Here is a 12084-nt window from a genome sequence, read left to right as displayed (position 1 = left end):
TTTAGGACATGATATTATACATATGTGCACCACCCGATATGGCAATCCGATATTTAGTCCATGTCCCCCGATATATCCTGATTTTCGCTATCTGACATGTATTTCAACCGTCCGACATGAACCCGACATCCGACATTTAAAACCTTGATTCTTTTAGTCATATTTGTACCCAAACCAAAAACTCCAACCCAAGTTTCCCTTTTTATACTTACAAAATGGATTGATAGAGAGGTTTTAGGGATGGGTTTGGTGGTCTGCAGATTAAAAAGTTATGCACTACCATGGGTTGAATGCTAACCCAACTATGGTTAGTTAAAATTGGACATGGATATTGACAGGACTAATCACCTACAGGATTTGGAGGAGACAATTTCAAAGATTTGAAGTACTAATGCCGAAATATTATAAATTAAGGGAATAATATCTCAAAAATATTAATCCATAAATTACTTAAACAATCTTTACATAGTCAAGATAATAATACTTGCAAGAAGAAAAATGCTAATGATCACATCAGTAAAATTATGAAGATGGCACATCAAGCATTAAGATTTAGTATATCAAGAATTGAACTATACCTCACGTGCAGCATCCATACTCAATCTTCTCAGATCAGCATCTGTGCCAGTGACTGTTGAACCTACTTTTGCAGAAGCTGCCTTTTTCTTCATTGTTGTGTTTGAAATGGGAGCCTTTGGAATCGCACGAACATAGCTAAATCCTAATCCACGACCAGAAGGATCACCAACACCTGTAATTTCCAATCGCTCAATATTCTCCTTATCCTACATTTAAAACTAACAAATTTAGTATCTCAATCATTTTAGAAACACAAGTATATAGGCAGTAACGCAATGATTAGGAAATCAGTGAACATTCAAATACACAAAATCAATTTGTATAACATGTGAAATCCATACTTCTAGTCAGAAGACAACATAAAGCATAACTAGTCCTTGTGATTAGGATTTTTCATGACTATATTATACAACTCATATATGCTATCAACAACTTAACAACATAGGTGTATAGGCCAGTTGCTATAGAAATTGGGAAGCGTATATATGATGGCCAAAAGTCAGATATTGTCTATACTCTTACCATTGGGAGTATAGACATTTACTTGCAATCAACCATCTGCTTAATGGTAATAGGATGGCAGGTGTTTCTCTTTGAAATCCCATCCTTATTTCTCAACCCAAAAAAATGATGGTCAAAATTTACCACAATAGCAGCATTTCAAGGAAAATCTCCGTACTCACCAAACTGGGACAGCTTGCATGGCACCAGATACCACAATAGTTACTAGAAGATGACCTACCTTAGGCCCAATTAATGTTTTTTGTGATACAAGTTCTCCGACAGCCTAGAAAATTAACACGTTATAGCCACGTAGGAGCCAACATGTGCCGAGCAAGTGATCTTGTGATCATGGCTATTAACCGCAATTTTTAGTGCTGATTGAAATTTTCTTTTTGAACAAACAACATGCGTAAACTTGAATCCAGGAGTTCCAAGAACCCCACCTACCCTTTAACCACAGAGGAAGTAGGCCTCAGTAGCATAGGTCTGACTAACTTAAGAATCTATGGTCACTTTCTAAATCTCCCAAAGTATATGGCTGACTGACATCTTCTTAGTTACTTTAAGTTGAAAAATCGTTAAATATGACGTCGGATAATACCTCCACAAAAGCAGGATGCTAAACAAAAACTTCACAATTTACCAAAGTAGACACCAACTTGAACCACATCGAATCTTCATTTTCTAGCAAGTATGAACTTGTTCTCTAGTTCAAATTTTGAGATCTAGATTCCGCAAACAGACTAAGAAATTAACATTTTAACAGTTATGGGCTAGCATAACTCTAGGACATAAGACAAGTTTATAAGCTCTTGAACAATTAACCTTTGCCAATTCAATATGCAAGAAAATATTAGTGGCTATAGTCTTACATGAGCTCTAGATATCCCTTTGCGCACTCTCTTCCACTGTTAAATCCTAACTCCAAATATCATGTGATTGGTCCAAGAAAATCCATCATTACCTCTATTTTACGAATCGGGCGAATGCACATGATTACCATTGAATATTGCTTTTTTTGAGTTCTTATTCCCTCCCATCCAATTTCCAAACCAAATTCTCCTTTGCAATGTTACTTTCCTATGCCTAATCTTCACCTTCAATCTAACATATAACATTCCAACAACTTTCTCCTTTACTTGAGGGTATGGGTCGCTAGCTGAGCAGTCCCACAAACATTGTTCCCCCCTCAAGGAATGTTAAATCTATATCTTTATACTGTTAGCATAAACATCTCATAGAGACATAATGTACCTCCCCAAGGGAGGACCTCTCAGATACCATAATCATAGTAATATTCTTGAGCACCGCTTAAGTATAGCCTTATTTGGGATTTTTCATCCTCGTTATTGATCATTCTACTAGGTGATGTGGGTGAAGTTTGCCCCAACTTATTTTAAAAGTCTTTGCCATGGATTCAGGAGGTGGCCTACAGCAGATCCCTGCATTGTGCTGCACTTTGTTCCATGCATTAATCAGCATTATGCAGCACTTAATTCCAAACAATATCAACTAGCCCCATGTTTGATAATAATAATCTCAGCAAGTAGTTCTTGGAGCATCACCACCTATGTGGTGTTTACATTCAACACAATTTTTCGTTGAAAATGCCAAAGTCACAAATCAGTTTCTAACACAATTTTTCGTTGAAAATGCCAAAGCCACAAATCAGTTTCTCTCCATAACAGTCACAACAAAAGTGAAGGTCACAAGCTAGATAATTCAACCTCTTCTTTGTCTTCATCGGGATATGTTGTCATTTCTCAAATAAACCAATTAAATCAATAAGCAATTATTTTCAGCTGTGCCCTAAAATTGTTACAGTTTGTTATCATGTATAGATTATTTTCTTATATGTTTAACTTTTGATTTATGTCTGTCGAATTTTTTTATAAAGTTTGAAGGGACGGAGATATTTCCTTTATCTCTCGATGACAGAGGGAGGGGAGAGTTGGCTATAGTTCAGAAACTATTTTACTTTATAAGCATGCAATGTGTTGATGGGTGATGTTAATTGCAAACCAATAACATATACCATATGGTACATTACATGATAAATGAATAAAAATGCAGCAGATATGGTAAGGTATATCATTATGTTTTCTTTCTTTATCCAAGGACTATTTTATTAAAATTTACTATTATATCTCATCTGAATTTTTTTAAATTGTCATTACACCTGCTGAGGCTTGCAACCTTGGTGGGTAGACATTCGAGCTCCCTATGATTCACATGTTGTGTCCAAAAAGACAACATAAATATTTGAAACTTATAAACTCAACAATGTTATTGAATCTATTAAATTCAAGTGTTTTTAATTTTCTGGAGCAAAAGATGGAGAATTTCCTGATAAATAACACAGTTTAAGTACTGGAGAAAAACTAGACCTAAAGAAAGCTTTGAAAGTTTTTTCAGTCATAAAAGGAAGGAAGCTAAATACCTGGTTTGTACAAGCGACAAAATTGCTGGTAAGATTCCATGGTGTTATCTGCAGTTCCCTTTCAATATGTGATGCAGCAGCTAGAGCAATAGCTTCATCAGGCAGCTGGTTCATTGCAGAAGAAAGGCCAACAGGATGGGTAAGCCTGCTAATTCCTAAGCGTTTGAGCCGGTATAGGCCAGCTTGCATACTTTCATAAGAGCACACCTGGTGATGAAAAAAATAATCAACTGTAACTAGAACTTGAGCAAAGAAAAAAAAGAAGAAAAAAAAGAATCCAGAGACAAAGTGCTAAACAGATCTGCGATATTATTGATTTACCAGCTAGAATGGTTATTTCCAGACGAAATGTTAGTTTATGCAAATATTCAACTTTACCAGTCATTGGAGCAAACCATCAGTCTTGTGTCAAAATATGCTCTTCTTTGACATTAGTATGAAAGATGTTATGGCATAGCAACAGAAGTCAACTTGTAATAATTATATAATTTTCCCATCACATGTGTGTTGGTGTGAGAGAAAGATACACACAAGAGAGACAGAAGGCGTTAAGCTTGTTAATAGCATACAACTTTCTGATCACATGTCAGTGTGACTTGGCTCCTCATGAAGGATTTGGAAGCAAATTCTTCCAGTCAAATTCAATGACAAGAAAAACAGAAATAAAGATCTTTCCATTCAACTTTGATTTAAATAATTGGGTATCTAAAAACATTCAAAGAGTTTTGGGACTTTTAGCTGTGTTCACTGTTCAGTAGGCAAAACATGGATGGCCATAGGACCATAATAGCAAGTTGTTTAGTTTAATTTTCTAGAATGTTTCAAACCTAGTAAAAAATTTACGTATGGGAGATTTTGAGTTTAATTTTCTACCAAATACTCGTACAGATTAAAACACTTGAAAAAAAATATTTCACCATGCATACAGATTTGAGTTAACATGTTTAATTTGATCATAGATATCTATGGAGTGACATGTTTGACTGTAGCAAAGTGATTAGGAAGCTATTCTTTGTTTTTTACTAAGGTACCATAGAGAACTTACTCTCAAGCTGAAAAAAGCCAGGAAAGTTGATATATATATGACTGCTGTATTTTCTCAGATATTTCCAAATGAGACCATAAAATTAGCATCTCTCAGAATCTCATAATAGATGCATTCACATAAAAACTGAAAGTAGTAGCAATTATATGCTTGAATGTTTACAGTAATTAACAACTCTTTCCTGATTCCAGGATTATTACAACAACTTGTCTATGTTCAATGCATCGAACCCTTGGAAACAATTATTAGAAACTTTTACCTAGAATAAGCACAAAATGGAGAAGCTTACATGCTCTCAAACTTCACTGCTACAAATATTGCAAGGTAAATAAATGCAAAACGATGATTGATACTAAAGAAGTAGGAGGCATCACAATGTAAAAGTTGGTAACACTATAACAAGGGGAGTACTATGGGAGTATTAAACAATTATAAGTTGAGGGACTCACGTTCTCTGGTGACAACATTCTTCGCAATTCATCCTCCAATGGAATACGAAAATCATGTCTTTTAACCCAAACTAACATACCATTTTTCCCCTTCTGGACACATAAAGATTTTGCATATTAGTAGCAGAAAATATAAAGATGTAATAGTTGTGAAAAAAATAATGAAATTTAGATGATTTTTGCAGCACCCAAATGAAATCATCATAGCATTTAGAATAATAATGGTATTTAACAATCGAACTGTAAACATGAAACAAGAGTTAAACATTACCCTTAAGTCTGCACAATGCTTCAATCGTTTACGTACAATAGCATCTGTCAGACCAGGAAACTTTGACGCCAAATCATCAGCCCGAATAAGAGGAAGGATATCTGGTTTCTCATTGGCACGAAACTCTCGGTAGACATATACTAACATTCTGTTCAGAAGATATGTTTGAATGCTTTTTGATCCTGGTGACAATACTTCCATGTGAGGTTCCTGCATTACAAGGCAATTAATTCTTTAAAGATCTTGACAACAAACTGAAGCATGACAACAATTTTCCAGGTCATTTACCTTGTAGCATAAACAAGATAAAGTCATCAATATCTGAAGTTATTCCAATGCACTTAGTACTTAAGCCTCAACTATAACGTTATTCAGATAAAGTTGTGGTTCAAAAAAATGACTTTTGAATTTGGATGGTTGCGACTTGTTTGAATAAGACAAAGACTCCAAGTACACAGCAGCTCGGAAGCGTACTGCAGATTGGGTCTTTTAGCTCCTAAAGCATGTTATCAACAGAAAAGGTAAAACCATGATGACAGCCTGAAATTGGGACTGAAATTTGTCCATTATTTGGAGCTTCTCAATCTTGATTAAGCTCAGTAGTGAATCATTGGAAAGACTCGTGAAGAAAATATTGAGTCATTTCTGGACCTACCACAATCATCCTATTGACTAAGTTTCTAAATCCTCTCACTGGATGACCGTTTGTACTCCATAAGTTAGATAACCAAACCGTTAATTTGATATCTGTTTATTGATATTCACGCAACTAGTATTAGAAAGTTATATAACATGGAATGACAACCAGCTCCCCTACAATGCTGCAGACATGCACGACAAATGGAATTCTTAAAGTTCAATGATATAAACGGGACAGGTTTTAGATCGCTTAACATAACCAAAACACTAGTGATAATAACCTCGCCATGACAGAGCCTGTGCCTGACTTGATAATCTCAAATACTTGGATATCTAACTATTTCTGCAAGCAACGCTGAGAAAAAAATGGCTAAATCCATGAAATACTTGGGACTTAAAGTAGTTAAAGTGAATAACGTGTTTGTGTGTTCTGTGTGTGTTTGCTGATGAGAGAGATAATCTCCAAATATTCTACTACTGAGAAAGGTAGACTGAAGAATGCTATATGATAAGTCCCGAACTAGCTATAAGTACATGCTTGCATGTCAAATTTGATTAATTTGTACAGGCAAAACAAGATTAATTCTAAACTCAAGGTGCTCAGAATAACTTACCATTCTTTTAGTTTGCACAAAAAAAATGTGTGGATATTTCACTGTTAAATGCAAATTTACTGTAAGCTAAAGGTAACAAGGTTCTTCAAACAGTTATACACCTAAAGATTGTACTCTGATAGTGAACAACATTGCATGTTAATAAAAAACTTGAAAAAAGAAGTTCAACTTTTTCTCTTACTTAAATAGAACACAAGGATAATGCCGTTTCGTTTCATTTAACAAGTAAATTAAAAAAAACTACAAGCGAAGTTGACCTTCTCGTAGGAAAAGGTGAAGAAAACATGATTTTATTGTGATGCAACGCTATTAGGGTAACCACAACTATCAATAAAAGTTCCAAGTTTAAATAAATAGAACCCATAGCTGACACTGGATATATTAGCGGTTAAGTATATTATGGCAGTGGCTTACCTGTTGTCCAACAGAATATAATTTATCAATGCGCCGAAGTGACAACATCCCTTTTGCTGAGCGAACTAAAAGATAATCTGTGGAAGATGACTTGTGGGGAAATAGCGGTGCACGATACATATTTGTTTCAAGACAAGATTGGCTGCAACCAGGACCCACATCCCCAAGAAAAGGAGATTTATCGGAAGGCTCAAGTGGGAGAACAGTCCCCAAGCCATCATTGCCATTTCGAAGCGTTGAAGCAGTTTGGTCACCAGGTGCCATTTTTTGGTAATAAGTGCACAATCTAGCCCCCATACCAACATTTCCAAGCAATAAAGGTTTTTCTTCACAGTACCTTCAAACAACAAAACAAGATAAGGGGCCATGAATATGTAATGTTGATGTTCAAACCATGACCTAAATCACAGAGCCCAAGGTACTACAATTTGCTTGATTAGTTTGCTTGCATGAAGACTGACATCGAAAAAGAAAAAGAAGTTAAAACCAGCAGTATGTGTCATGCGCCCAGGAAGACAAGTTTCCAGATAATGTTGGCCCAACAAAACTCCATCTCTTCAAAATATTAACACGCTTTTTACTTAAATATTTGTGAGAGTGGTCTCCGATATACCCAATCTCAATCTTATGTAATGGTCAAATAATTTTAATAATATATAAATATATAATTGCAATAACAATAATGGCTGAAGCAATGAAAACAATAGGTTCACTTACTCCATCAGAAAAACATGCCCATCTTTCACAGATAAGTCAGATTTCTTCTTAAAAGCCCCAGGCGGACGCAGAGGCTTATTCTCACCAGGCAACTTTTGGGCCCTTGGCCAAAGATGAACCTTTGTGCGCACAAGATGAAGCACAGAATTTGGATGTACATTTTGGAGTGCCAGGGACTTGTCATCCTTAAGCTCTTTTCCAGAATAAAAGACCTTCACCTTTTCTGAAGGTTTGAAATCTGCGTGAACGATTTGGGAGCAATTTCAGTACCAAAGGTGGAAGAATTAAAAAACTAACAAATAACAATAAAAGCAAAGGAACTTGAACAGCTAGTCAAGGGTAAAATAGTAGTGGGAGGCGTCACAAGCTAAATATTATTATTGAGGAAGTTTCTTGCTGGGGGTTTATCCATAAGTCACTAAAATTATTTAGAAATTACAATCAACAAAAAATTCAATGAGACACAAGTAGCTGAGCTAAAAAAAAATTGAATTCATGACACAACATATGGTTTAACCATCATAAAACAATGGAAAATTAGGAAAATCAACGCTTAACTGCAATTATGCATGAAGAAAGTGAAGACTTGCCTAGTTTCTTTGATGCTTTCGATTTGATAGTAGACAAAGTTTCATCTGCATTAATATGAAGCTTTACCCCTTTTCCTCCACCCAAACTGATAATTATAATTTTTATGAGCCCACTTGTGCAAAGCATTCCTTTTGCCTTGGCCATAGCTTCATTATCATGAGGATACCACAATGCTTTAGGTCTGTGAAAATTGGCAATATCCTTGCTGCAAAGAGTGGATGAAGAAAGATTAAAAACCAATAATCAGCGAAGAAATGTATTAAAATTATAAAGATAAATTTCTCGAAGAATCATTTGATCTACTTATCAGCTATGCTAATTGTTTTAAGTGAACTTGCAAAAAAGAAAATGTTTTACATATTCAAAATTCATGCTGTAATTTTTATAATCAAATCAACTTAATGACTACCAACAGTATGTGATAAAAAATCACTACTGGTAACAATTCAATATAAAAAGGATTTCAAATCATTGGTGAGAGATTAATTTCCAATTCCTTAGACTGTAAACAGGTTTTTTATGCAGGTGATACAAAATAAAATTGTGATAAGACTCCAATGAAGAAACTATTTTGGCCCATAACAGCACAGCCACCAGTCAGAAACCAGAACCGAGGTGAGTTACTAAAATGTTAGCTGGCTTCATTAGTTCTAGCCATTGGTAAAATGTATGAATTTTAATCATGTTGGTAGAAAAGCAAAACGTCCTAGATGGTTTCTGTGCATCAATTTGATTCTCACTCTTCATGCCAATATGGTTCCCCTGTTGCAGAAGTCAAAAGGGTAAGAAAACTAAGGTAGCATTCCTGACTTCCGAGTTGTCTTCAGCATCAACCAACTTGCATAGAAAGAAATTTTGGGAACAGCTCAAATGGTTTGACATCATGTTAGCAGCCAATATAAATGATGATTTTCCTCTCTATTATGCCGCCAAATCAAGAAGTGTGATCAACAGCCAATCTACTTTAACAAGAAAAGCCGACAGATGATCTAGATGACGGAGAGGTATAATCATGAACATGATAGATCTAAAAGGCTAACACTCCTTTTCATTTTCAGATCTAGATGACGGAGAGCTATAATCATGAACATGATAGATCTAAAAGGCTAACACTCCTTTTCATTTTCACAACTCTTCCATCCTGTTCTAAATTTTATATTTAGCCTAACCAATTCAATACCGCCTCACAGCTTTAACAACAAGATAACAGCAGATAGTGAATGACAATCAACATACATGTGGTGCCTTTTAAGTACCTCAACAATTGCCTAATTGACAATGCATTTAGACAAGGAAAAGCAGAACATGGAGGCCATTATCATGATCATAAATATGGAATTTCGATGATATCAATGTTATATAAATTTCAAGGATACCCCTTTATGTGCAGGTGTGTAGCAGCTGTCTTGTGCAATACAGGAGTTTCACAAACTATATTTTCAGACATGCAAAATACAAACATACATTTACTTGAACAGTAACAACATATAACTAAATCTATAAGGAAATTTTGACTTTAGAAGATTTTATGCAGGGCATGTGCAAATATATGTTAAATTGAAAAGGAAACATGTCTTAAATCCTTATAAAATTAGAGAAAGGTTTATATGAGAAGAAAAACTCGAAGTCTAAATTAAGTATTTGTACATACTACATGGTACTTTATATTACTGATATCTAACATGTTCTTAGCTTTTACTTCACATTTAGCCCCCCCAAAAAAAAAGTTTTCCCTCCATGAAATAAGGGGGAAAAGCTCTCTGACTTTGTTTTACTACCAAATATGTTCCAAGTATTTGCATTGTCCGCCCACGTGTGCAAACATGTTGGCTTTACGATACATAGAGGGTTTTGCACAAGAAATAACAGAGAAAAGAAGAGTATTAATGATTACTTGCTCAACTTGGGCTTCATAGTTTGTAGTTTCAAAGCAGGAATTGAATGCATGACCTTAATCCCATGGAAAGATCGTTTTTTTGTATGAGATTTTGCCTGCTGGGAGGTTTTCCTGTTAGAATAATATTTGTCATTAGAAATGTTGAAGCGACCAACAGACGGCATTCCCTGATTATGAAGATCAAAAGAATCTCCTAGATAATAACTTGGCGGGCGCATCATCACCATAGCACCAGCATGAGAGCAAATATGTTCACTATCCTTGTGATCAAAAATTTCAAAGAGCATTTGCTCATCTTGAAGATCAAGAATGAGCTTTGGCTTCGGAATAGCATCATCAGGGTCCCAGATAACTTGGTCCAGCCAAGATCCATCTAACAAGTCCTTATTCTGCAAGGAAAGTTTATTAAAGCGATGCATTATGTCACCTCTGCGGCTTCCTTCAGTTTGATTCTCCTTGTCCATTTCTACAGAAGGCACATCATTCTTTTCATGGAGGGACTCTAACCTCAGCAACTGAGGGTGATAATCACAATATGAGGAACGGCATGTTGATTCTGAAACTTCTTTTTTTGAACCAAATGGCTCGACTAAAACCGGATCAATAAGCAGATGATTATCCTTATTGTCACACTCAATGGTTTTATGTGCATGTCTATCTTCTACTTCAGCGTCAGTATTAATTCCTGCACTAAGTTCAGATATCACACAACTCTCTGAGCACCCATGACTAGCTGTGGGTGAATTTCCCCAAACAATTGCATCTTCCCAGTCTTGCTGATCAAGAGGATAGACGTTAGGACTCCTAGAGGACCATTGGCATGCAAAGACATCCATCGTAAAATCATCATCCTTCATTGGTTGTGCAAAAAGACACGAGTCTTTCATTTGTTCTTCAACACCAGAGGTTGCATGGTGAATATCAACATCCACTTCGCTGACAGTTGAGATAGGATATTTAATCCTAGAGAAATCATGACAAGAGCTCCTCAGAAATACCTCCTCATCCTCTTCAACATCAACAGAGTCTGCAACTTTGACCCTATCTAGAAGCATTGAATAAATCATGTATTTAATCAAGCAACGAATAAAAAACCACCATCCACATAAAATAAAATATAGGAAATGTCATATATTGCCTTAAAATTAACTAATTAACACAAACCAAAACTAAAATCGTGCATTTAGCCGCAGCTAAAACATGCATTTAACCAAGCAAAGAATAAAAAGATCACCATCCGCATAAAATAAAACATAGGAAACGTCATACATTGCCTTCAAAGAAACCAATTAATATAAGCCAGAACTAAAATTGTTAGAAGAAAAATAGTAACTCAAGCAGATCACAATACATCAAAACTCCATCAAACTAGGGTCAGAAACATAACAAACTGAAGCAATTTCAAAGGTTTTCGAAAAAAAAAGAAAGCTCATAAATGCCAAAATAAAATGATGATACTAAAAACAATGAAACATCAAGTGAATATCACATAGATGCAGGCTTCTATAGCTTGCAGAAAAATTTCTGTGTGTAAACCTTTATTGCAGGCAAAAACAATGTCTTCATTTGTAAGTCTATCTTTATTGTCAAATGCCATAAAAGGTAAAACATTAATGTATCCCTGCTGTGGGAACAGTTTGCAAAACATCATGCAAGCTTGAGACTGAGATACCTTTACTTATAGAATGTCTATGCTGGTCCTTTCTCTCTGTTTTCCTCAAAGGTTCATGGATGCCGAAGATTTCAGAAAACTTTAAGATCACCATCCCATCCTCAACACACAAAATGGGTAGAGAAGTTTCATTCCTGAAATTAACTGGATCTTGCTCGATATCAGATTCTGCCTACAATATATCAAAATCAACAAAAAGATGCAGTCATCAATAGTCAATACATATGTAGAAAAGCTAAATTAGTAAATTCA

General features: G+C 35.4%; 1 protein-coding gene across 2 annotated transcripts; it reads right to left on the bottom strand.

The window, feature by feature from the left end:
* On the bottom strand, window positions 573-12023 carry LOC109832702 (transcription initiation factor TFIID subunit 1-like). 2 transcript variants are annotated; one of them, XM_020400103.1, is made up of 9 exons: window positions 11833-12022; window positions 10158-11205; window positions 8263-8468; window positions 7673-7910; window positions 6956-7292; window positions 5289-5498; window positions 5018-5110; window positions 3524-3730; window positions 573-785 (listed from the first exon to the last, which is right to left on the bottom strand). In XM_020400103.1, the coding sequence occupies exons 1-9, from the start codon at window positions 11924-11926 to the stop codon at window positions 573-575; spliced, it is 2646 nt and encodes an 881-aa protein (XP_020255692.1). In that variant the 5' UTR covers window positions 11927-12022. The 2 variants fall into 2 exon arrangements, with proteins under 2 accessions (XP_020255692.1, XP_020255693.1); XM_020400104.1 differs by having other exon boundaries at window positions 583-751; window positions 11833-12023.

Source organism: Asparagus officinalis, chromosome 3, assembly GCF_001876935.1.
Source record: "Asparagus officinalis chromosome 3, Aspof.V1, whole genome shotgun sequence".
NCBI lineage: Eukaryota > Viridiplantae > Streptophyta > Magnoliopsida > Asparagales > Asparagaceae > Asparagus > Asparagus officinalis.
This window is presented reverse-complemented; position numbering and strand designations above follow the sequence as displayed.

What these genes read in the sequence shown, in the direction of transcription:
- LOC109832702 (XM_020400103.1), bottom strand. Translation starts at nt 11,926, where the DNA reads ATGGTGATCTTAAAGTTTTCTGAAATCTTCGGCATCCATGAACCTTTG. An exon ending in ATGAAGCCCAAGTTGAGCAA is followed by an intron (nt 8,469 to 10,157) that starts GTAATCATTAAT and finishes CACTCTTTGCAG; the next exon opens with CAAGGATATTGCCAATTTTC. An exon ending in GAATGTTGTCACCAGAGAAC is followed by an intron (nt 3,731 to 5,017) that starts GTGAGTCCCTCA and finishes TTTCATCACCAG; the next exon opens with GTGTGCTCTTATGAAAGTAT.